The sequence below is a fragment of the Battus philenor genome, unplaced genomic scaffold (genome assembly GCF_028537555.1).
Source record: "Battus philenor isolate CCGP_79_NKW_IND1 unplaced genomic scaffold, ilBatPhil1.0.hap1 SCAF_9, whole genome shotgun sequence".
NCBI lineage: Eukaryota > Metazoa > Arthropoda > Insecta > Lepidoptera > Papilionidae > Battus > Battus philenor.
The window spans coordinates 6,277,975-6,305,449 of NW_027181759.1; the positions used below are offsets into that span (position 1 = coordinate 6,277,975).

Here is a 27,475-nt window from a genome sequence, read left to right on the forward strand (position 1 = left end):
TGATATTTTTTTATTATTCAAAAATAAATTACCTAATTCATTTATGCAGCAAAAAGCATTTCAGGTGGCTTTCATTTCATTAAAAAAAAAACTGAAAAATAAAACAATCTTAAACTAAAAGATATCACTCATATTTTTATTGAATATATTTAGGAAATATTTATGTCTTAAAATTTAAGCATAATTTTGTCACATATATCTAAAGGTTATTCAAAAAGTGAGAAATCTGTTTTCTTTAGTTCATACAGTTCATTTTTCTTTATCTGTGCTAGTGGACTAAGTACTAGAAAAAATATTTTGTTACAACTTTGGTTAAAATTTCCTATATATATTATATTTCTTCTGAATGGAGAAATTATTGTTAGTTGCTGACAAAATTGTGAGCATCAGATCCTTTATAACACTTGTAAATTCAAAACAAACCAATGCTTTTAAACCTGGTTTTATTTTTTGCCAATAACATTTTATTCCTGTATTGTACAAATCCCTACAACAAGCTAATACCTTAGTTATGGATAATACATACAATACTAAACAATTCCATATATTCAAGCAACATCAATACTTCTAAAAGTAAGATTAATGTGGCAAAATACTTTGTGATATTATTGGAAATGTTATAGGTTGTGCCTGTGAATTGGGCAGTGCCATTGGCTGACTAGTGTTGGAGATAGTTATTTGCTGTGTAGAAGTTTGATGAACTAATTGTTGTCCTGAGGGAACTAATTGTTGTTGAGCGGATTGCTGAGCTGCCATTTGTTGTGCTGACTGCTGGGCTGCAGCAGCAGCTAAATGTTGAGCTGATTGTTGTGCTGCAGCAAGGTGCTGAGCAGATTGCTGCGCTGCTAGATGTTGGGCAGACTGTTGTGCAGCTAAATGCTGAGCTGTCTGCTGCGCAGCTAAATGTTGAGCAGATTGTTGTGCTGCTAAATGCTGTACAGATTGCTGTGCTGCAGCAAATTGTGTAGCTTGATGTTGTGGTGCTAATTGTGTTTGTAATGCTGACTGTTGAACAAGTTGTTGAACAGCTGTTTGAGGTGTGTTGCTCATTAACTGTTGGGTAGGTGGAGCTAAAGTCAATTGTGCTGGTGTCACAGCAACAACAGTCTGACCTCCACCCATTAAAGTACCTGAATCACTAACTTGCATCAATTGTTGTGCTCCAGCACTAGTCACAATCAATGCTCCAGAATTTCCCATTAACTGCTGAGTTGTGCTAACTGTGAGTAGTTGAGGTGCAGGCGTCAAAAGCTGAGCTCTGGATGCAGCTGGAGCCAAAGTAATATTAGGTGTGGCAGCAGCAGGCACTAATGTTGGTAGAGCACCAGCTAAACTCACAACAGGTGTTACACTCACTGTTGCCAAAGATACGGGGGCTGATGTCCCATGTCGAGATGTTATCACACAAGGCTGATTGTTTCTTACAGAGTTTTGTTCTAGTAAAAATTCATTCATTGATGTCAATTGGACATTCTTTTCAGTCAAGTCAGCAATTTTTTTCAGTAAAACGCTGATATTATCATGTAATAACTTGACTTTGTGGTTTAAAGCTTCACAGTTGGTACAAATATTTGATGGTGACAGAACCTGTTTATCAAGTGCAGTCTCTTCAAAAGCAAATCGACGAAATTTAGCCTCTGGAGGAGAGTCGTCGTTCCTGATAGGGGGTGGAGGACAATTAAAAGAAGGTGGAGGGCCATTTTGCAAAGGAACTGTGTCATTACCAACTATCTCTGGATGAATCAATTGGCAATCCTGATTAAGACATGTACCATTCATGAAATTTTGGCAGACGGGTACGACATTGCGAGGGTCGCGTGGAAATACTCCTGTTACGTAAAAATGCTCTTCATCTTCAACGGAACTGTGCACAAACTTACAATTCACTCTGAAACATCCTTTGTTTTGAAAATCATGACAGAAACGAAATATCTCTTTTAAGCGAGCTTTAGGTGGCATTTCATGTATATATCTACAGTTTTCTCTTAAACAAAATCCTCTGATATAATCTCTGCAAAATCTGTTTACGTTTGGAGCTAAATTATCAATGTCATCAGAAACACTCATCGTGCCGTCAGGAATTGCTGAGCCGTTACCAATCATGGTTTAGTTTATTTTATTAATGAACGATTTGCAGTTTACACAACATCAACTTAATATTTTCCATTTTTAGTGCAAATTGCGATCATAGATTCCTGTGCTATCTTGAACAATTATCGGAAATCGCTTCATAGCATTAAACTGTAAATCGTATTATCCTACATTTTAATATTAACTATTTAGTATCTCTTAAGAAGTCTCCTTATTTAGGAATCGAAACACTTTTAAATCACTCAACGGAAGCTCTGTATAATTATTAAATGTAAATTTGCACTGTAATTCTTAAGCAAACTTTCTTTAAAATAGTACTAATTCACACTTTGATTTGATAGATTTCGTTCACATTTCACGGAGTAACAGATATTTTAAAAAATAAAATAATCTATGCTTATGGTAACAAATTTTTACAAAAATTTGTACAAAATTCGCGTACGTGAAAATTTGATAATTAGATAAATTATTTAAAGTAATATTTATTGACCTCCAATAACACTAAATACGCCGGATTAAGTCGCAAGATTTTTGGAAGTCACTACCTAGTAATAAAAACTTCCTAGCAATTTCATTGTCTATTAAATAAAGGAAAGATTAATTAGATAAATAATTAATTGCTTACTTAAAAATACCAATATTGTCATGATAATAACAAACTTCCGTTATACGTTTATTTATGAATAAAGAGTATTATTAACAAATTATGTGTAGTTTTACAATAACCAAGGTGTGATTTATAAACAACCACACCAGTACACTTATACACTTTAATTTAAAAAAAATAGTATTATTTTCTGTATTTGAACGGAATTATAATAGAAAATACAGAACTATGCGGACTAATAATAATTCGCTGTGCCTAAGGAATATATTATAGAAAGTTTACTAATATTTTTATTTTATGTTTCTTGGAGAAATTTATTTTTATGTCAAATAGTATATATTAAAATACATGTATATGGAAAGCAAATTATTCAATAGGTAGAACAAAAAGATTTCAAAGTTAGTGCCAATTTAAATATGTACATACATATAGGATAGACACTTTGATCTGTGGTAAACAAAAAACATCGAGTTTTTAACTATTGACTATGGTGGAATAAATGTCGAAGTCATGTTAATATCGAACTGTATTTTTAATGCTTAGCCGATTTATTTTTACTTTATATACCAAATTCTTTCAAAGTGCTTTAACTGTTTAATTGTTTTTCTTTGTCAATTATGTGAATACAAAATGAAGTTCGATTATAACTTTAGTGTAAATTGTATTGGTATACTTAAAACATGTTTTTTACAATCATTTAATAGTACTTCTTTTAGATAGCATTTACAATGTTTAAACAACAATTATCGCCGAGGAGTATACATCCTTATCAAACCACGGTGGTACCTCGAAGCGAACAACAATTTTCGTCAGCCTCTCAACAAAGAGCGAAATACCCGTGGGTAGAAGATATAAATACGCCAGTATATCAGGTGGCTGGAACCGATAGCTCAACTTCTGACAATGCATACCATGTAATTCATTTTTTTATTAATATTTTAAAATTGTTGGTATTAATATTCAAATAAGGTTTATTAATAATTTTTTTAGGAAATATATTATGAATAATTCCTTTTTTTAACAGCTTCCACATTATTATAATGGAACTCTTAGGGATTATGGTCCACCATCACCTGTTTACCAAACTCCTTATGGTGCAGCAACGGGCACATGGCGTAATTACCGAAAAGGGGAAAAAGTGCCAGTGCATTGTTCAGCTACTGATACATATGCGTTTCCCCCTTGTGCGTCATCTTTCTCTCTACCACTTTGTGAAGTAGATGCACATACACAGACTGTTAGTCGCTCCCCAATACCACCAGTGCCATCTGTGAGCCCTGAAGTGCCTATTATAGGTGCTTGTGGGGGACACTGTCCAGGCTTTGAATATGTGTGCTACTATATTCTACAAGTAAGTATATTCAGATTTTAGCTTTTGTATTTTTTTATGTCATAGTTTGTAATCTGATTATTAGATGATCATAATAATTCTGATTTATTTAAGGATAAGGCATATTTGATAAATTTTTGTCTGAACAAAATAGGCAGTTTGTGTCATGTTTTCAAAAAATATCTGAGGTTAGAGGAATTATGATATTTATAGGTATTTCAAATATTATAGTTTCTTATATATCTTACGTATTATCTATTCTTATATCTCCTATATATGAATAGTTTCTAGAATATATTTTACAAATTTTCTGTATGTTTCAGGTTATATTTGTTGTAGGTATATTAACAGGAATCTCTTTATGTATTGCTGGTATTGTATTAAGACGCACTAATCGTAATGGAGATCTTGGAGTATTAGTTTATATTGGTAAGTAAATATTAGTTACAATTTCTACATTTTGTAATAAACTATTTGTGGCCACCTATGTACAGTATTTATAATGTATACACTACCATTTAACATAAAAAATCTACTAGAGCATCAAAAATGTTTTAAATGATTTTTAAGGGTTAATAAATTGCTCTACTACTGTATTAAGGATAAAGTAAGTGTATGAATACATACATACTTAAAATGCTACATGTCAATCTGGTGAAGATATTATTGAGAAAGAATTTAACCTGAGCAATTTTAATTCTATAATGGTTATGCAGTATAATCATCATTTGAGCCATATGACGTTCTGCTGAAAAATAGCCTTATTGTAGATTTTTAAAAAACACCAATTAGTATAAAATATAATCATCCAACTAAAAGTATTGACCAAGGCCTTTTTGTAGTTATCTTCACCCAAACAAGATTTAAAAGCAGAGAAAAGATGTATCTAATGCTGTCTTAGGACTTTTTAATACCCAAAAATGACAAGAGTGTTAACTTGATATTCTTGTAGGACATATTAAACACTATTTAGTGGTTAAGTAACCCTTTATATTTAGAGTCCCGATTTTAGAGATTTAGACAATTTTTTATTATGATACACTTTCTTAATAGTAGTTTAATGAGGATGAGGTCTAAAGAAATGAGTGTAGGAATAGTACTAACAGCAGTAATCATCAGAAAATACTGTAGTTAATGTTTTATTTAATAAAGGGTATTTACAGGTTGTTTGGCGTCATGCGTGTGTAGTGTGTTGCTTGGTGTGCAGTGTTGTGTACGACGTGAAATTAGACAGAGAAAGTTGCGAGCCAATATGCATATACCCATGCAAGCTATACAGGTACATATACACTACTGACAGTTTTACATAACTCAAACCATAATATTTAACTAAACAATTTGAATTTACCATGATCACAATTATACTATGACTAATTCAGATTAATCTAATTTATTATAAATTTTTCTGTTATATGAGGTATAACAGAAAAATTTATATAACAGATTTGATTCATAACCATTGCAAGAGATAGTAGTCCACAGCCAGGCATAGGCCTATCTATCCCAAAGATCACCATAATGACTGTCTTGCACATGGCACAACCAGTGACTAGCCTTTGATTATATTATTGGTTCACCTAATGGGGAGTCAACCCATATTGCGTTCTACTGGCTTGTAGTCACCCCTCAAGAAACTCCTATATATACATATTCTCCTATATATATACTTGATATGCAACTATAGATATTTTAGTTGAATACATGCAACATAACTATTTACATTAAAAATATGAAATATCAACATGAATTATATTTAAAAATACTTGGTAATTAAAATTTTCATTCTATTGTTTGCATTCAAATCACAGATTTTTTTAATAAATATTAAACTGTAGGTGATGTTACTTCTAGTGGTAAACTAAAACAAAAATTAGTGTGTATGTCACAAGAAGCATTATATTTCCAGGAGCCACCTGCTACTGCTTGCCCTCTGATAACAGCTTCTACATTACCTCATAGTCGAATGTACAGGTACACATAACTTTATAATTTTTTAGGGCGAGAATTTAGACAAAAGTCATTCCCCTTTTCTAAAACAAAGGTAACTCTGACGCTTTATTAAATTGCAGTTCAGTGAGTAGACATGGCGTGTTATTGTTACCAATTATTTATGCATAAACTAATGGCGTGCTAGCCATAAATTAATCAAAATGAAATATCCTCAAAAGCCTGATTAATGTGAAATTTTGTGTCTAATTATTGTATGAAAATAAGATGATTATTGAATTATTGATGAAAATGATGTTAATATATTATGATGGCTCATAGTTAACAAGATGGTGGTCATCGTTATTGGTGATTTGAATTGCAACAGAAACTTACACAGAATTTTGTAATGTATGTATCATTACCTTTAACAAGCTATTTATTATGACAAAATATGTACCAGCTACCACCTTTTGGAACCTATGCCCCAAGAATCTATCTGCACTTTAGTAGATCGTTATTTTTTGTTTTGCGCGCAATACGCGCATCTCATTGTTGCTTAAAACTGAAAATGCTTGATAAAGTCTCGATATATACTTATAGTGGAAAAAGAACATATACTTGTAGGTGTATCGGGTAGAAAATTCGCATAAATTTGTCGGCTTTGGACACCGTCGTCGATAATAATAATAATGTCTTCGATTTCATCATTATTATATTACCATTATCTAATTTTATTTTAAACTGTCCCCGAATCTGATAACTCACTAATTGTATTTCCAAATAGTCGACTTATCTGTTTTCTTTATTTTTCATTTATTGTACAATTAATGTATGTCTGTGTACAGGCCTGCCGTGGATATGTGTCCTGACGACGATGTAACAGGAGTTCCTTGGTGGCGTCGCACTACCACTAGAGACTGATTAGATTTTAAGTATATTATGTATTTACAAGAGATTATAATAATGAATTTATTTAACTATAAAATTAACAATACCATTATGTTGTAATAAAAAATGCTTTGCTAATTTCTTTTATTTGTTTGCCAACAATTTTTAATATTTTAAGGATCTTTTTAATTTATTACATTATACCATCGCTTAAGAATACAGGAAGTAAATACATATTTTTGGACAGGATTCACACTGTTCAAATTACATTTTCAGATTTCACGGGTTTAAGGCAGGTACAGAGCAGTGCAGGCAGGGTGCAGAGGGCGCTTAGCCAAAACCTCTTTTATTGTAAGCGAAGCTCGAGTGCTCCGTAGGAATCCTCAGCTCGAGTCAATATTACTACTTTACCAGATCGAGAGGCCACTGAGCTCTTAGATCGCTTAGGGGAGATCTCCATAGAAATAGGGCAAAATATTTACCATTATAAATATTTTCCTTAATTATGGTAAAAATTATAGATACAAAAGTTTCCTTGAGAAGAGGTGAGCCTTTCTCCCCCGAAACAGAAATGCATAGGCGGCCATCATCGACATTATCACGGATGTGTGAAAACGTTCCCGGACCACGTCATATAGGGGTGGTGGAGAATCTTGAGGGTTTAAGTACGCCTCAGTTAACATATACGCCCCTGCCCCAAGAGGTATGCAGAAGCATTTTTCCTACGTAAGGAGTACATTTGAGAAGTTTCTTGCCTTTTGCTGAGGTACGGGGGGAGTAGCAAGCGCTCACTATAAGAGGATTTATTTGGCTGAGAAGAGGCCGGCTCACAGTAAGTCTCTGAGCAGGCCTTACAGAATTCTTGGACAGTTGGGTTTGAGGTCAGTATGAAGATCTACATTACGGTGATACCATTCGGCCCCGGTGGCTATGCGGTTGTAGGTAGGGATTTGAGAGCGGTTGGAGCAACGTGCGAGAATACAACGCTTGCATAACGGAAGACTGGTCTTAGGTAAGTTTTGTACAAGTGCAGTTTGTGCCTGAGGAGGAGTTTGCTTGAGAAGGCTTTTGAGGATGTGACAGGCTTTAGTCCTGACCTGGTGAATATGTTGGCGAAAGAATAGTTTGGAGTCGAAGGTGAAATATTTAATAGCGTCCTTTTATAAGATGGGACGGTCGACACAACACTTGTTGAAGTCAAATTGAGTCTACCTGTTCTGATGAAATACCTCAAATCCGAGAACACGTGCGAAAGAAACTTGCGAGACTACGTTTTTTTAATAATATAAAATGACACAATTAATTAGCTTTGAACTAGCCTGGATGCGTACACATTCCCATGATGTATTGCCTACTAAGAACTTATTTAAAGTGTAATAACCCTTAGCACGGAAACGTTCTTTGACAATATTTTTAACACTAGCAATAGGAGCTTTCTGAACATTATCTGTGATTTTGTTGCAAACGCGAATAAATTACCCAATAAAATTCAGTAACTCGATAAAGTTTTAAATGTATGACAATTCATTTTGTTTCTGCTACCCGGGTGAAGTTAATTTTGTCAGGACACTTTTTATACGTAAGAACAGATTAAAAAATATATTTATTGTGTATTGCACTCACAGTTTGGCTCTGTAGTCTCTGCTTTATTTTACCCATGTAGGAACCAGTCTTCAATATATGTATTATATGTCGGATGCTCATTGAAAAAAAAAGCTATTTTACTGTAATAATTTCAGGTCGGCTACAATGAAATAGTTTTGAGCTAGAAGAAACTGTAAAGATTTAAAATGAAATCTTAACTATTTTTCACATACCTTTTAATATTTTAAAAAATAATAGATGACATTTGTGTATTATGAAATGATGGTGACATTTCCTTCCGCATAAAATATGTCATCACCATCATCATTTCAGATAGAGGCCGCCCATCGCTGGCCGTAGGCCTCTCGAAAATATTTTTAATAGGGTCAGTAAGTAGGCTCTGCATCGTGCGTCTTTTTACGACCTTGCAAGGTCATCTGTCGACATTATGTCGTTGTCCACTGCGCTAGTGGATACGAGGTCTCCTCTTAAGAACATTGAGGCCCCAACAACCATGTATTCTGCGCGCTATGTAACCTGCCCATTTCCACTACAAATTGCCATCCGCTAGGCTATGTCGGTAATGTTTGTGTAAATTTAAGAAAATGTTCTTAATGTCAAGTTTTCCAAAGCAATGTGTTTATGTAGGAAGGGTTAGTCATAAATAAATATAAAAACAGACGATTCACATACATATTTCTTATTGGACTTTATTAGAGATAAAGATATTGAAGATATATTAAGTACACATAATTAAAAAAATGTACTTCAAGTACTGAAATAAATTATAAATATCTATGTAAATTATATTTTAACGCACACAATAATAATTCACGATTGCAACTTCGTAAAATAACTATGATTTTCTAATGTATAAAGGAACATAAAAATAGCTAACAAAATGTGCCAAAAGTAAGACAAAGTTTTAGTATAGATTTGTATATACTCATAGCTTAGGGCTACATGCTTCTTATCTAAAATCAAATTATTTACATACATTCAATTTTATTTTATATTGTACGACGTACACTTATAAATTGTGATGATCGATTACATTTTTGTTTCATTTATTAATTCGATTTAAATAATTCCTGATTTAAGAGAGCTTTAAACAAAAGTAATATCGTTTTAACACTAATGCACAGTAATAAATATATCAAATTAAATGCCTTGAAATTCATCTACTTGGACATTACCTTTTAGGTAAAGGGTTTGAGCACTCCCAATCACCCGGACGACTTAAATCTAAAAAGGACGGTCTCAAAATAAAATATTTTACATAAACACATAGAAAAATTGCATAAAAAGCTACTACAAAAAATATAGATTAAATTTAAATAACAAAAAAAAAAATCAGAACATTTTTTTCTTAAAGCAAAAACTTCATTTCTCTCCCAAAAAGTAAGTTTATTTTACAGTTCGATATTTGCCTATATACTTTTTAACAATCTTACCAACTTAAAAATTTAAGTAAGCGATCCAAAAGTACACAAAATATACGAAAATAAAGATTCGTTTTTACTAGTTAAATGTAATATAAAGCCGTATTTCTATTGTATGTTTAGACAAATATCAAGTTGTCCTAACATTCAATATTAGTGTTGTGGAAAAAGTTATTTCATCGTAACTATCCAACACACAATCAAATCTGTCGATTGGAACACTCGAAGAATGCAATAAATGTGAGATACACAAGAATGGTACTTGATATACTTAACGTATGGACGATAATTTGGCCACATGTCTTTATTCAATCACATGTAATAAACATTAAATATTTTATAGTTCTAATAAGATGGAATACAATGCTTATATAACGGAGATTTATCTACATATTATCTTTGATACATAATTAGAATAATATTCATTAGTTTTTGAACACAGTGAGAATGAAACACGGTAATTTGATTAGATAATCCTCTACACATTGAGAAAGGTAAAGTAAAAAAAGAGTCGATAGTGATAAGGTATAAGAAAAATATTTAAACCAGACAAACGAAAAAGTACGTAATTTCCGTGACTAAGCTTACCACGAAGTACTTCACTTGAGTACATAGACAAAACCCTTAACGGAGATAACAAATCTTACCTCGCCGTGTAAATTGTAAAGATAGGATGCGTTCAAAAATAGCATCAAAAGGGGTTACCACGAAAATAAATTTTATGCTTATGAATATTTTATGTAACAGAGTTTATATTTCGAACACGTAGATGAATAGGGGGACCGTTATGTTACAAAGACTAGCCTGAAGTTTTAATTTTTTTTTATTAGTTTGATTTCTTACGCTACTGATGGCCGGCCGTCCAACATCTTGTCGCTTTCTTCTGCACTGCTCAAGCTGAGAACAAATAAATTAAGATTAATTTCAAACTTCTTATCTGTTTTTGCCCAATATTTCGGCATGAAGCTTATGAGACTGAAATATTGTTTTGACGGTATGATTTTTTCTATTACACGTAATTTAAGTTTCCAAACAAATTTTCGATTTTTCTGAGGAATAAAATGACAAGCCGCAGTACATGGCTAGTTACATCTTGTATTTTTTTTATTTTTCATCCAATTTACTAACATAGTTACAAAAAAGAATTAAAATCTTAATTAAAAACTTAAATAAAACGTGTTACTTCACTTTAAAAAAGTGTATCGGAATTAATTATTTTTGGATAAACATTAAAAAAGTAAAAAAAAAAAATTAATACTTGTCATTTCGTTCCTCAGAGCGTTTGCGAAAAGGAGCGTTTTGATGTAACATTTAGTTTCATTCAATTTAGACAAGCACGTACACCGATCAGGTATTTTTTTCCATTTGTTGTCAAATTACAAATTATTAAAACAAATAAACTCAACATTCTGTCGTCATGTAGATAACTTGTATTACAATTGACGACCAATGACGTAGTAACGATTTATAAATTGCATGCTTTATGTAAGAAACGTATGTATTAACGTGAATTGACTTGTTACACTTTAAAGCGGAGCAATTAGATACGCGGTCAAACAATAATCAGAATTTATATACACAGTTTAGCGGTAAGCGTCGGCCTACAGTTCGTGCAAATACAAGAAAACTTATGTAAACACGCCAAGACAAAGGCGTACCTTGTGTGAACTATTAACACCTGCCTTGAACCGACAATAGAGTGATGAAGGCATTGTATTGACGTGTACCAACAAGTCGGATCCATAAGTCATCTATATTAATGCTGCCGACGATCGTAAATAAAAGATCATTTGATGACAATGAGCGGAAATGATATCAGGTGGCTATGTTGTACATATTCCGCTGACGGTTAGCTTTTTGACGACTTTCACATATATGGAGGCAATAACTATATACTGTTTGGAAATGGTTGTTGTAATTGGTAAAACGAATGTATTTATTTCTGCGGCCAAACGATACTCCATTTTTTTTTCGCGATCTAACACTATCGGAGCCCCAAAATCTGTTAAAATTAATAAATATAACATCTCGAACTGAGGTTCTTGAGGAAGTCCAAGAGCATCTTTTGGCTAAGCGCCTTTAGCTCTAGCCTGGTGGTTAACTCAAACCTGGAGTAGGTGTAAATGCTTAGAAGTATATTATTCCGTCTTCACGATGATGATAGCGAGGCTGAGGCCTTAAAGACTGATAAATCGGGTAGGTTGAGGTTTTGATAGCGTCTTAATAATGTAAAAGCACCTATAAGCGATTATGATGAATAGGCATTAATTTCAGATTGAACAATTTCCCATCAGATCAGGAGACTATAGTAGTACTATCGTAATTAATAGTAGTTAATTAATTAAAATATCTTGTACATGGATTGTTAGTAATTATTAAAATGATTTTGTAAAATGTTTTCGACGGATGTTCATGAAGTGTTTGAAGTGAGGGTATAGATGCAATTATTAGTAATAGAAGGTAATCTTAGAAAGGTAATAGTGGAGATATCCCTTATGATAGCAGTGGAGTACTAAGACGCCGTTTAATATTAGACATCGTGATGAGTTGTATATTGAGTTTGAAGAAAGAAGTAAAAGTAACAAATAGTTACTTTCTTAAACTATAATGTAGATTGTAGTATCGCTGTCCGTACGCAGTCATGTGCCCTTTCATGAGTGGAAGATCATAAAAGCTTTCCGTAAGATTTTATATTCCTTAATAACGGTGGCGTTCAGTTCAGTTAAAATAATCACTATCAAATCCGTAAGAATTGTTCATATAGTATTCAAGATAAGTTCAGATATCGTATAACAATTATACACTATATAAAATTGTCGGGCATCACGAATACTGCTAATCCGCTTATTCAAAGTGTCTATTGTGATAAATGCGGCGAATTAACTCAGACGATTTATCGTCAGACAAAATATTTATTAGTTAATACATTACGTGAAACCATTTTTACTGCAGGAAATCACTGTTGTGTTAAGTTAACTGCATGGCTGTTTCACACTAAATGCTTATTTTGTCTATACGCCTATTAGCCTTTTTAGTTTTTACAGCTTCTTAGAATTTCGGATCCGTGAGCTAGTAAATTAAGAAAGAAAACAAAACGTCTTGTAAAGACAGTGACATGTACGCGTTATATTACATTATACACACCGCGCAGGACACCTGACAAGCAAAAGAGCCCTACCATAAGCTGCTCCCAAACGCCCTGCTCCGGTTGTCGTGACCTCGACTGCGTTTGGTGGCTGGAAGCTTAACCAGTCATGGTCTTTTTAACACACATCTATTTACATTAGGCGGACAGTCCTTTGTGCAGAGCGTGCGTGGAGGAGGACGAGACTTCTGATCATGTACTACTTTGGTGTACGGGAGTAACACCCTACAAGACTACCCATCTCGGATCGCCGAGGTGCCTCTCCAAGATCGCCGGCAACATTTAGGGTATACTGGGATTTCTTGAGGAGTTGGGTTGGTTTGATTAAGACTAACCACGGCGTAAAATGAGCGCATTGCCGCTTAGTTGCGGAAACTAACTCGCTGAGACGACACAAGACAAGATCGGGCAGGAGTAATATCATAAAGGGTTCTGACAGTCGCACGGCTTATCTAATAGAACGACGTTTATTAATGCGGTGCTATGGTATACCAGAGTTTAACGCAGTCAGTGTATTTGAATCCTAGTGACTTGTCACATGAGACATTAGTTCTCTCTTCGCTCGAAGCGTGCCGCCGCTCAAGCCCCACGGGTTTGACTAATTATTTTCAATGGATTTGATTTAAGTTCGCTTCACTATTTATTCCCGTCTTCAACTGTTGACAAGGAGAAAGACTGGATTCTTGCCAGTGCCGTTTTTCAGAGTAGCCATAGACCTCCCAGAGACCCACGGGTTAACAGGTACACATAATATTTGTACGTATGTGTAACGTGCTGTGACATGTACAAACTCACCATTCCTTATTATCCATGAGATTACGTGTCTCGTCATCCGGAGCTGGTGGCGCGTCCCGTACGGGAGCGTACTGAGCAGCTACCAGAGGGTCGGTGGACGGATTGAGTGCCGTCAAAGCAGCCGCCCCGCTAGCTGGAGCCTCTTTACCACCGCCCCATCTAGCGGACCAAGCCCAACCTCCGACACCTGAGGACGATTCATTAATTTTAAATTAAACTTTTGTATAAGAATTTATTACACACTATGCAAAGTAACATCTACACTGAAAACATTTATTATTAAAATGTTCTTACATTTTAGCGGGTACAAGTTGTTTTGCAATAGTGAGAAATGGGTTCATAAATTCAGTGACAAGAATCACCCAGTGGGCGATACACTAATTTTCAAACTTGACTAAAGCTGTCTTCTTGTTAGATTTTATACATAACACAGCAACGCCTGAACACTGCTTAAATTATAAATCGTTTTATGCAACCTTCGATGTTAATTGCAAAAATAATTATAGAGACCATTTTTTATTTTGAAAAACAGTAAATTGGTGAAGGTAGACGAATATAAAGCAGTTTGTTTTATCTTGTTTGTTGGTGGGTATAAATGCCAATGTGCTGACGGTACATGATCAGTCTAATATTGTTCCAAGTTGTATCTCGCATGGGAATTGTTTAGTAACCAACAAAATCATACAAGCGCACATTCTCGTTTAAATAATGCTACCTCTGCTAATCTTATATTTGTAAGAGGTTACAATATTAATCTGATATTATACTGGACTAAACAATAACTGCTGCGATATTTTGACGTCATTTTCACAATTACATTTTGAGTATTATTTTCAACTTTAAATTTGGTTATTCATTTTTATTTATGTATAGAATGATTAAATATAGGTGTAATAGCTTTAAAGTGGTTAATGTAATATACTTTTCATTTTTCAGCAAATAGCTTTAATGCTTTTACGCCTCTATTGAAACAACCTGTATAAAGTAACTATTCTGATATATTACATGATTTTTAGATAAAGTGAACATACTATATATTACATTAATTGCCAGCAAATGAGTATTAATTTCAACTTTTCAAAGCTTTTACATTTAAAACCATTTCCTCTTTGTAGATAGAAGATACAGAAGATTGAAACATTGAGGGATTTTATTAAAAATAACAATTCTCGGACTATCACAAATATGTAATATAGGTTTATACATCTAAAGAGTATATAATTAAACATTATTGACTTTATATATAAATCGTTTATATTGGGGACAGCCGTGGGTTGTGGATAAATTGGATCGATCTGGGGCACAATGAATTAAATCAGTGGGCGGTCAGGCTACTACGTACTTCCGTTTCGCTTTGTCACGATTTCATTTGAGGTTTAATTTGATATATGACAAAAAGTGTTACTTGTACAATTCTCGTAAACAATGAATAAAAAAAATAACTAAAAAGTTTTTTGTTTCCAGAAAGGTATGAACAAATTTTGTGTGTATAGATATCCTAAAAAAATGTATTTTGTGAATATTATACAAGATGAAGTATTTAATTCATCATCAACGTGTCAGCCGATAAGCCCAGTGTAAGAATGCTTTCCTACAAACTAATAATTTTCTATCAAAATTATACTACACATTATGAAAATACCGTAAGCTTTAACAGTCTAGAACTATGGGGTTCTTCCTTTTAAACCTACAGAGTGATTTATAAAGAATCTCATAGTGGTTATAGGCGTGGAAGCTTTGAAAGGATAAATGCAAAGCTTGTGAGAAAAAAAGTTATAACTTTTACAACTATTACCAATAATCCTGCATAGAGTAATTATACCAAAATATGTTATAATAATTCATTTTTTCTATTGCAATGCCAAAGGCCAATAATTTCTGGCAGTACACATTCTGCAGGAACAGATAAATATTTTAAAATAATTATAATTTTTCTTGATATATTATCTATACATTATTTATTATTTCTGTATGTGCTGATTTTTGGATAAGGTAGACCATACATCAATTGACAAGAGATAAACTATACCATTAAACCTTTAGAGCTTTTACAACTACAAGCAACCTTTATATAAAGTAATATATGTAAGTAAATTGTTATAGAAAAAAGAAATAACTACATCCGCTGTATAACATTTTTACGTACGGAGAACTCTACGTCCAAGGTTCCAAATAATACCGTTGATCGTATATTATAATTACACTCGCACACTTCTGTTAATGGCAGGTTGGGTACGTGTTTCCTTTTCCCCTACTTCCGCTTCCTTAAATACCGTAGACCCGGAATTTAAATGTGATTTTTGTAGGCATTAAACTTAAAATTATTAATACTAATCGATGACTAAATAAGGCATTTGTAATAACAGAATCGTTGAAATCTACCTTATCACATGATAAAAATTTTGTATTTTTGTTGTTCATTACTTTATTTTATTAATTGGATCTTAGTGCAGGTCTTCGTCAAACCGTTTCGTTTTGTTTTACGTGAACCTAAAAAAACATGAATGTATTTAATAGAAAAACTAGGAATATTGTTTCAAACAAAACCCTTTTTATCAAAGAAATGTAATCAACGCTCGGTTTCCTTAACGTTAAGGTCAGTGGGCACGGCACCTAACAGCCTGTCAAGCGCAAAGTAATGTCGGGGTTATATACATTACTATGATTAAATTTTCTTTAGAAAATAAATAGATACAAATACAGAATACAACTGTTCATTATTCTTAAGAGCAGCGATAATCTAGTGATTAAGGAGAGCAAGGGTACAATCAAAGGTCGCGGGTTCGATTATAATTAGATGCAATCTTTCTTTAATATTGCATCGTTACCGTTCTCAAATTCACACTGGGCTTCGTTGGCTACTTCACGGTCACTCGATGAATCATGAAGAGGGCTATGTTTGAGATTTCTCTACGATATCGAATCTGGGATGAGAAGTACACCAGGTACAGAAGTAACCTATAAAGCCAGCGAATTGGCAACTTGAAGTGGCAGTGGTAGGCTACATAACGCGCAGAATAGATCGCCGCGGGGAACTTAATGTTGTAAGTGAAGAACATGGTCCGGCAAGCGAATGGAAGGTGAACAACGACCTTATTAAAGTCCTCGGAAGACGATGCATGCAGCCCGCTTTCAACCGATCTTATTGGAAATCTTTGTAGGAGGCCTATGTACGGCACTCGGTCTTAAGGTTAAAATAATGTTATGTAAATTTAAAATAATGATGATGATACTGTTCACAAAATAAGAAGAAAATAATTGTGAAGGTTGCAGTCGGGAATGGGACATCTTATCATAAAATTTACAGAAATATGACGCCATAAGATTACATAACATTTTGAAATATTGCTTAATCTTCCATGAAAATTTAAAACGCGTAATATTTTATGAATATGTACGAACTTTTTCTTTTCTTTTAAACCTATAGACACTGTATATAATTAATGACACATAATACACTAAGACAAAAGAACGGTTTTGCATAAATTAATATATGCTTAAGGCCACAAACATAAATACGTTAGACCTTTTTTTAAAAAAACCAATAATTTTGTACATATGACGTAATCCTACATTTGTATATATCATCGACCAATCACAGAGGAAAAAACAGTTTTAGTAATCAAGTTTTTTTTCTTGTGAAACCCTATTAATAAATGTCATAGTAGATTTATCCTGGAAGGAAATTAAAAATAATCATTTCAGTGTAATAAAGGAAAATGACAAATATTTACCAACAGTTTAAAGCAATAGAATTAGATTTAAAAATTCCCTTTCTAGAAAATTCTTGCTCTCATTAAAATAAAATAAAAAATATATAGTCATGTTAAATTTTCTAATCTAAAAATGAATTGTAACGATGTCGTAACGCTGCAATCATAGATTTGTATTAGTGTATTTCAATTCGATATGAGAGTATATTTTTGTCGTTAAATTTGCAACGTATCTTAATAGCATTTACATCTTTATAAATTAGCTTACGTCTTTTTCACTGTTAGCACAGTGTTCTTATTTTAGTTTAAATGATCATTCATTGGTCACTTGAAGCAGCTTGCTTCCAGAGTATTTTCAACCTTAAGAAGGTCGTCTATCCACCTTTGGGGGTAGTCGTCCTCACTTCCATTTTAACTTGCTAACCCGCTGGGTTGGTACGGTTACTTTTGTTCATCTACGGATTTCCACATTCCTTATTCAATCTCTTGGAAAAATCCCGAGCATCTCCACGAATCGTTAAGCGACTGTGAGCTATTAAGGCCCGGATTCAGAGACCACGTTTCAATGTCATTTGTTATTTTTTCACATGTTTTTAATTAAATATAAAATTAAACAAAAACTTACCGGCAAAGAGTAGGCCCAGAAACAATATAACACCGCCGGCTACGAGAGCCCCCAGTCCGTCATCAGACGCTTGCGGGGATGGGGTCGTATTTGACATCTGCACGCCGCCCGCTATTAGTAAAGCCAATCCTGCAAAGAAACAAAAATAATTCAGTTTTTTTGTTATTTCCATATTCGTTCTTTCAGATATCGATAAAACTAAAAGTCATCGGAGAAGCGGCCTTCACGCCTTTCTCCGACAACCAAGTAGATGTCACAGTCTTCATAAGACATCAGACCTCACGTCAGACGTAGGTTATTTTTTTATTTTTTTTCATTAAAATATTTTAGTGAAATCAGGAGCTTCAAAGTCCGACGAGACTCAAAAAAAGCTCGAAGCACCTAACACCAATCAAATATTCCTTTGTTCGAAAAGGAATTTCCTACTAATTAGATCACCAGCTAAATTATAAAAAAAGTGACTTCGTTTTTATATATTTGTAGGATAATCAACTTTCTAATAAGATTTAAAATGTTTGACGAAACATTGCCTTTTTTTAATTTTTTGTGTACTAAAAGACTATATTACTGCTAAGTTGTTATCGTAGGTATCTTCAGTAGGTCAAATGTTAAGTAGCTTTTCGTTTTTACAATTACATCTATGACTTATATTTAATGAATTTTTTAACGTTTTCTTTTAATAACTCTAGTTATGAAAAAATAAGGTGTATTGCGTACCTTCCACATTTCTATCGACTATTGATTAATCGTGATCTGTGGCACTAATTGCAAAACAATGAAATTACCTTGAAAAGCGAGGAAATGTTATGCATATATTTTCTTAATTATAAGTTAGCGCTTTGTTTAAAATTTTGCATGACCGTTAAAACCTGTTTATAATATAAAGAATTCATGTGTACAACGCTGGGTTTTAACTACGGTTTAAAATAAATGCGTTTGTTGCCAAATGGAGCGACGCCGGCATTTCTGGGCACTCATGTATTTTATTATTACTTTACTGAACACATCAGCACGCGCATGATACTGAACGTTGGGACTGACATCACAGACAAATTCAAGACAGAAGGTCGCTCGAACCTATAATAACCTGTTCAATAACGTGTTTGTGCAGTTTGCCTCTATTAAACCAATATTTAGGAATTAAAGCTCCCATGTTATGTATTGGTTAATATAAGTCTTAATCGAAAATATATTACTACAATAAAACCTCCAATTTTAAGGAAACATTAAATATTTATAAAAAATTAGGGTACATGTATCATTTTCAAATAAAATCTGTTTTGCAACTAATTCATTAATATTTAATTAATTAAGTAACGTGTACAATGTCTAGTATTATTTATCTTATACTTCAGGTATTCTGATTATGATAGGAGATTGGTATTATGTCGCAAATTAATCTGAAAGGTAGTCTTTGATAAACTTTAAATTAAAATGTATTAAACACCATTTTTCATTATTTATCTGTTTACCTCCGATCAAGGTCCTCACAATCTGGTGCAAAACAAAACAAATATCATTATTCTGTATGTCAAGACAATTGTCAAAAAATATTCATAATGCCGCGCTGTGCTTTGTCATTATTCATAACATAGGCTAATGTGACAAATTAAACTGTAGTAGTGTTAAAATAGGAATCAATCACTTTTAAGTAGAAGTGGCAATGTAAGTACGTACTGTACAATTTCAATTTATCATTGGCACGTTATTACTGTGAATAAGGTCGCTAGTGCGGGTCATGACGTAGGGCGTAAACAAACAGATCAATGCACTCCATTATTTAACTCCTGTGCCATATAAGACGGCCTGCATTAATTTTTAAAATACTTTAGGCAGGGGGCCAAGCGCCATTTTCTTTGCGTAACATGCTTATACAGAGTGATTAGTTAAAGGTGTGAATGTATGGCCTATTTATAAACAAAAAGCTTTTACAACTATTTCCAACCAACCCGTATAAAGCGATCACTCTGAAATATGTTACATTAATTTATTTTATCCATTGGATTGGCCAATAAATTATTTGTTAATTTTGTATATACTTTCTTGCAAACAATAATAAAAAGACTGACAGCAAAAAGTCTGCGGGGATAGTAAGATCAAATTTTTTGGATTGGTTACAGTTGTCCCCGTAGACTTTGTACTGTCAGAAGTTATTGGCCAGTCACAATCCAGTAGAATTTAAGAATTTATTACGAGATTGGAAATAAATGTACAATTTTAAAGATTATTTGCCGATAAATGAGTTATACATTAATTCCTTTAAATCGTTTACATCTATGACCAATAATACAATGAATATATAAACAAACACGAAGCAAAGTTTAAAATAAAGTTAACATAAAATATGATTATGTCAACGTGAAAAGTGCGCCACTCTAAGTGTTGCGCAAATCCAGAAACAAATAGTAGGTGTCACGTTGCGGTAGAAAATCAGAGCTGCATTTGTTTCGTAAGCATAAGTCATATGACTCCTAGTATACATTTACTATAACTTATTACTCTGCTGTGAATAAATAAATGTTGCCTTAATTGAAATAATCAATGAAGACATTATTGTTCGAAGTCGATGCCTTTGAGTTCTATTTTTCAAAATTCTTTAACATGTGTCGACGTTACTAAGTTATCATTAACAATAACTTCGTTTTCCAACGATCTTAAAAAGATGATGGTAAAAGACACTGCATTAGCTATACCCCAAATAGTTAAAGCTCAAATTAATAACTAAACGGTTCTTACCGGGAATGATATGAGCCCGGTGGGAGCTTTCAACTTTAGTAACTATGAAAATTTCTAAGCTAAGTCTTCAACGCTTTGGAACCTCAAACGCTACAGATATATAAAGTACTTAGTAATCTTTTATATACAAGGATATCTGTATTTTTCAATATACGGTATTTAGACAGAGACTTTCCTCAAAAGATTTTGAATATTTCCTCAATGAGATAATATATTTTCTATGATATCTTTAAACAGCCATTGGCCGCAAAGATAGCAGGAAATCCAAGTGGATATTCGCCTTCGTAAACCGGTTTTTAAACTGTAATATACAAGACATTTTGCTACAGATTTGTGATAATATAGCATATTCGAAAAAACTAAAGGTTTTTTTTTTATAGAGAAGTGAGGCCGACGTGCAAGCGGTTAAAGTGATGGCAAAAAATTTGAAACTCCCATACAATATCTCATGACTGGAAGTTGTAGGTACAAGCTTTTTTCAAGCTTCATTTGACTAGTTATAAGTGTAAAAGTTTTTAGGGATCAATGCATAACACATTTTCTGCAAATTAACGTGATCATAATGTAGTAAGAAAAAGTTTAGCCAAACTTCGGTTTACTATAATACATATAAAAATTAATTATTGCTTATTATCTGCTAGAAGTTACAGTCGTTATCAAATATAATAAATAAATAAATGTAACATATTTCAGAGTGACCACTTTATATAGGATAATTGGAAATAGGTGTAAAATTTTTAAAGTTATTTGCTGACAAATAAGCTATACATTTAACTCTTTAAAGCATCTATAACCAATCACACCTGGATACTTCACAATATTTCTTGCAACTTTGACGTGGTACAGAAAATATGAAAACTTACTAAGTCGGTTTCACTAAAAGGTTACTACGGTAGACCGTTTTACTTATGTAACAAAAAAGTTTCTACAATTTTTTTGACATAACCACAGATGATAGATAATGAGAAGAAAAGTTCTAATCAAATGTAGTCTACTTTAACTAATCTAGTATTTAATAGACCACTCCATTCTATTTGTAATAATACTAGTTTAATTTTTTATTTTTCATCATCATCATTACTTCAGCCGTCGTCCACTGATGGACGTAGGCCTCCTCTAAGAGATTAATAATAGGACTTGTCGGTATTGGCAGGAAGCAGCCTCTTCCGACTACCTCAACAAGGTTATCTGTCCGCCTTATTAGTGAACGTAAAGCGCCAGCAGGCATTCGTTCTACGCTATGTGGCCTGACCACCGCCATTTGCCTATCTGCTGAGCTACATCGTTTTTATTTATTATTTCTAATTTGTATCGCTATTGTTTTGTTTACAATTTTTTTTCACTCTTACTAGACAGTTGGGGGAGGGTTGCCGCTATTTGATACGGATCTTTCTTCTCCCAACTGAGAGTCACGACAGCGTTTTATAATTATTTACAATTTTTCTTAACGTTAAATACAGCTAAAATTTATGCACATAAATATATATACATTAATTGGTACATTATTTTATTTCGAGTCGCTGCCCAAGCGTTACAGACCGTTAAACACCTTGAGGTTTAGGACAATGTACCGGGCCAACTCATCGAAAGATTCTGCCGTTGATATTTTGAGCTACAGCGGTTACTTTCGTTCGTCTGCGGATGTTTTATTTGAGTAAAATAAAAATTATGCAAAGAAACATTTAATTGTGAATATAAATATTGTGATACAAGACAAATAGGCTTCCGAATTGTGAAGACAGCTTAAAATCGTCAGTGTAGAGGTAAATATCAATTTGAAAAAAAGAACGTTTTCTCAATATAATCTTTGCTAACCTAGGTACGTCTCAAATTGTCGCAAGGCTTTAACAGAACCGATTCACCTTGAGGCAACGGCGCGCGGAGGATTCCGATTTAAAATTGTAATTAATGTTATGACCTGATTCCTAATGGTAGCTGCATATACTTATTAATCTACGAACGTTTGCGATCCTTATTAAGTTGGATCATTGTTACAGTTAGTACTGAATAATTTAACTGAATATGTAAATATATCTACCTCATCTTTCTAGAAGTATAATATATTTTTTAATTTATTAATTCTTTGTTACTCGTTATAAATAGAAACGTTTTAAGAAAAAATTACTATTACGCTTACGCATTATTATTACGCTTTTGTAGTATATACAAGACATATTTGAAAAGTTACGGATTTAAAAGTTCAAAATAATTAAATATTCTAACTTTATATTATTAAATAAGTTACATTGTATATGTTATGACACAGCCCTGGTCTTAATTATGATAACCTTTATATAAACATTATTAATTATTTACATAAGGATTCTCTAAATAAAAAATAAAACAAAACAAGGCATCGCCATGTCAGCCGATAGACGCTCATTGCAAGGCATGAGCTCCCACAAAGATTACCGGTCACCTACCGGTATCAAAATTTATACTTACACTAGTGATATTAAAGATAAATAACAATTTATAATTTAATTTACTATTGTATCAGAAAAATTAACGCAAGAGGGATTGTACACATTCTGGCAATAGGGTAGCGTATTGATGCATTTGAAAAATATTTATACCATAAAACCACAAGCGAGAATAATGCGCCGAACACTATAAATAGAATAACACGGATGACTCAGTCATCGGTACATTAACCATAATGAGGTGTTTACTATACATATGCACTTCATTATGCGTCGTTTCCTGTGTAAGTACTTATATTTAAATGTATTATGTTAACGAGTAGTGAAAATGCGATTCACGGCAGACGCAATTTATTTGGATTTATATTAATGGCGATGACGTAATGTAACACAGTCACAGATTTGTCACAAAATTTTTCCAAGTTTAATGTTTCCTTCGAAATGGTTTCCAATTTCAACCACTAGGAAACGGCCTTTCAGAGTTTTCCAACGACCTTAACAGCGTCGTCCGTCCACCTTTTGGGTCGATATTCAACGCTGCGATTGCCGATCTTAGAACCATAAGGCTTAGTGCCATTTTTTCTGCTCGCTATGCAGCCTATTAACTGCCTTAATTTGTATAGAACCTTTTCTTATTAGTCTTAGCTTAAGTTATTTTAGGAAATATTTTTTGGATGTCTTAAATGTTTGAAACAGAAAAAAATTCAATTGACAGGGTTCTCTCAGAACTTAACAGCATGCCTTTGCAAGTTGATGTTCTTAAAGTTCTCTATTGTTATACTTTATTGGCAGGAAGTAAATGTCCACGTGACCGCAGACCACCCACCGGACAGTCAACGGCTCATAATTACTGTGCGCGGACAGTCGTCTGACTGGTTGGTGTAAAGACGTATATGATTTTCAAAGTTTATTATATACGAAGATGTAAATTATAATATGACTTCCACATCTAGAGTAACTATTTGAAAATAAAAGTTTATTTATTTAAACTTTATTAAAATCCATACACACATCTAGTTTTTCTATTCTTGTCTATTATTTCGACTGCGTCAATTTACAGCAGACTGGAGAAAACAAGAAATATATATTAGGTCTCAATATTATTAAAGAACAACTTTTACCTCTTTATCAAAATAAATATAATTTAATTTTAAGTTACCATAGTTTCGTGAGGTGTTTTCTACAGCACCAAGGACAGAACATAGGTGTCCTACGCAAAAACATCCATTAAATATTAGTTTACATCGTAAGCAATGTTCGCAAAAATTAATTTCATTATAAGATCTCAGCATAGTTAAAAAAAAAGAAAAGTAAATTTTGGCAAATAATTAACCGCCTGAATACGTTTAAAAAAAAGTTTTTTCTTTAATTTACTTATATTTAATTAAGATAATTTCTGAATAAGAGTAGAAATTCAGATATATTTGCATACAGAAGTTATTATATTTTAGTTAATTTTAAAATAGTTTCGGTTTTATGATTTTGATTTCATTCTGTGGTGATAAATCCTTAATTATCGTTCTGTTTATAAAATTTACGAGCATTTCTGTAAACTATTCCTAGTACCAGAACGACGTAATAAAAGCATACAGTTCTTATTACGTAACTCTATAGGCGGGCAGCGTGCGTTTAAAATTTCTCTGCAGCATTTCACAAGTGCTGCACGATTTGTAATAAAATTTCAATGGCGGTGAAACCCAACAAGCCTTTGTCCAATTTTATATTAAAAAGTTAACAAATTTCACTATAACTATCCTTTATTTTTTAACGATTTGTTTGTTATATTACGTACACTTTTTAACGATAAATTTAAAGAAAGTTCTCTTTTGAACTCTCACTACACATTATCAATATAACTTACAGGCGAAAAGTAATCTGGATATGATAACATGACAAGATTTTTACGTGAGAGTAAATGAGAGCTAGTGGTGGTATTAATACTACTCTTAACGTTAAGTATACATCACAAATAGTTCCGATTATATTCTGATGAACATAATACTTTCCAGAATATTCTTAATGTGTATTTAACACATTCTATGCCATGGGGCAGGTATATGACCGCGACTGCATTTTCCATTCAGGCCATTGGGAGTCCTCATTGAAAAACAAAGGATTCTTAAAAAATTAATTGTAGGGTTGAATAAAGATAACTTCACACCACGTATGCATGCGCGTACAAGTAATGCATATTAAAATTTATAACCTTTTCCCGCTAATTATAGCTTTGCAGTGTTGAAAAGTGTAAAGCATACGTCTTAAACGACTTTTTTTAATTTTTAAAGTGTGGTGTGTCGTACGCTCCACGCGGCCTGAATGGAAAATCTTCAAAAATTGCCGTCGCACGGAACGTGTTAACGATTTCCAAGCCTCGTGAATTAACAATTTAGTTTACAAGAAGATTGTTTCTCTATAAATTTTCACATATTATTTAACTTGATTTAACACTTTCAAGACAACAAACAACAAACAAGACAACTTTAATTGAATATTTGAAATCGATCAATAGTTCTATCATCATCATTTCAGTGGAATGACGTCCACTGTTGGATATAGGTCTCCACCCTAGATTTCCAATAAAACCGTTTACATCCTACGCTGTACTTGCCGGTCCGTGGTCGCCACTCCAGAACCTCAACACCACAACGATCATTTGTCCCGGGCACTATGAATGTAATATATTTTTTACCATATTTTTCAATCAAATATGAGACATTAAGCTATTATTTCTTCTTTTTAATTCAAATATTCATAATCATGTCAGTCGATAGACGCCGAGCCTTGCAGGCTTGAGACAACAAAAGAATTCCATGATTACCATTATTTGCCAATGTTGGTGCAATAATATTTTTGATTGACGATTATTTATTACAATTATATCATTCTACGCTATACCTTTGAATTTCTGCATTACTACTACAATACTTCTGTAGATTTTATTTAAAAGTACCGACACATAATGAAGGTCTGTATGGTCTGCGCCCATATACGGATACAAAAACTGCTCATACAAGTTTCTATTTACAGGTAACTTGCAGTTTCAACTGACCCAACTCGCAGCGCACCGCGCCCACATATTCACACGACAACCAACGCATCTACTTTATTTAACACTCATCCTTGAGTGCAATGTATAAAATATAAAAAAGGGAGGGAATACACTTGTAGAGTTTCATATACATAAACAAAAACATTTTATAACACGCACTCGAAATTTTTCAAGTAGAAAAATACCAAGAAAAGTATTTTGATAAAATTATGCGTACAATAGTGCGGGCCACAAGAAGAGAGCGTGGGGCAGCGAATTACCTATATAATATTTGAATATAACAAGTATAATTTAGACCTTAAAGAAATTTTTTCTTCTCTTCTTTTCAGTCCATAGACGCGCACTTCAAGGCATAAGCCTCCCCCAAAGGTATCTATGGTGGGATATACATTAATCGCCACGTTTGGCAGGCGGGTTAGCGATCGCAGTGTGGTATTATGATTGTATCCCGTAAATCGAACCCGCGACTTTATCGCAAGTCTCGGTTCTCTAACGCAGAGCTACGACTGCTCCATAAAGAAACTATAAAGAATAATTTAGTCTTCCAGATTAAGTGTCCCTTCTAAGCCTTGCAGGTTTCATGACTATGTACTATTATTGATTTTGACACCTATTAAACAATTGTGATTTATTTGATTAATTCTTAAATAAATCTTTTATTGTCTTGAAGTCTTATAATAAGTACCAAGTATATGATAACAAAAACAACTTTCAGAATCAACCTTACAGTTCAACGACATTTATTAACGCCGATTTAACATGTATATCAATAGTCGTGTACCGCGTGAGGCTGTTAAATGTTAGGTACTGTTTATTTTTTATTTATTTTTGAGATTCAAACAATGATATACTATACTTTCATAATTGTATTAGGGGTACCGGAAAATGTCATTTCTGTCGACATATTTTTACAGAAAAACCGATTGATGAACCCCTCCGGCATTGAAAATTTGTTTACATGGCAAAAGATTATTGATAACGAAGGCGAATGTATTCTTGATAAGAAATAAAAACTTGTTAAAAATGTAGTCGTGTGAATTTAACTTAAGAAAGCGACATTACTTTCCGGTCCCCCTAATATATGCTTTGTAATCGTACGTATAACATATTGTATATTA

General features: G+C 33.1%; 3 protein-coding genes across 3 annotated transcripts in view; 1 reads left to right on the forward strand and 2 right to left on the reverse strand.

Moving 5' to 3' along the window:
* Positions 1–18: 18 nt before the first annotated feature.
* Positions 19–2,430, reverse strand: LOC137932157 (uncharacterized). The gene has a single exon (XM_068775742.1). The coding sequence runs from the start codon at positions 2,101–2,103 to the stop codon at positions 580–582; it is 1,524 nt and encodes a 507-aa protein (XP_068631843.1). The 5' UTR covers positions 2,104–2,430; the 3' UTR covers positions 19–579.
* Positions 2,431–3,205: 775 nt separating this feature from the next.
* On the forward strand, positions 3,206–6,977 carry LOC137932246 (uncharacterized). The gene is made up of 6 exons (XM_068775849.1): positions 3,206–3,612; positions 3,723–4,049; positions 4,352–4,457; positions 5,192–5,307; positions 5,935–5,999; positions 6,803–6,977. Exons 1-6 carry the CDS (start codon positions 3,427–3,429, stop codon positions 6,876–6,878), a joined length of 876 nt encoding a protein of 291 aa, XP_068631950.1. The 5' UTR covers positions 3,206–3,426; the 3' UTR covers positions 6,879–6,977.
* A 2,200-nt stretch (positions 6,978–9,177) lies between these two features.
* The window catches only part of LOC137932161 (uncharacterized), a 28,540-nt gene continuing 10,242 nt past the window's right edge, over positions 9,178–27,475 (reverse strand). The window contains exons 2-4 of the mRNA XM_068775747.1: positions 18,150–18,278; positions 13,812–13,998; positions 9,178–10,768 (exon numbers count right to left, since the gene is read on the reverse strand). Coding sequence (XP_068631848.1) covers positions 10,711–10,768; positions 13,812–13,998; positions 18,150–18,278 — 374 coding nt within the window. The 3' untranslated portion in view covers positions 9,178–10,710. The remainder of the gene's footprint in view (positions 10,769–13,811; positions 13,999–18,149; positions 18,279–27,475) is intronic.

Excerpts from the sequence above, each read along its gene's own strand:
- LOC137932157 (XM_068775742.1), bottom strand. The coding sequence starts at position 2,103 with ATGATTGGTAACGGCTCAGCAATTCCTGACGGCACGATGAGTGTTTCT.
- LOC137932246 (XM_068775849.1), top strand. The coding sequence starts at position 3,427 with ATGTTTAAACAACAATTATCGCCGAGGAGTATACATCCTTATCAAACC. Across the intron at positions 3,613-3,722 it reads CTTCTGACAATGCATACCAT|CTTCCACATTATTATAATGG; the intron begins GTAATTCATTTT and ends TTTTTTTAACAG. Across the intron at positions 4,458-5,191 it reads TGGAGTATTAGTTTATATTG|GTTGTTTGGCGTCATGCGTG; the intron begins GTAAGTAAATAT and ends GGGTATTTACAG.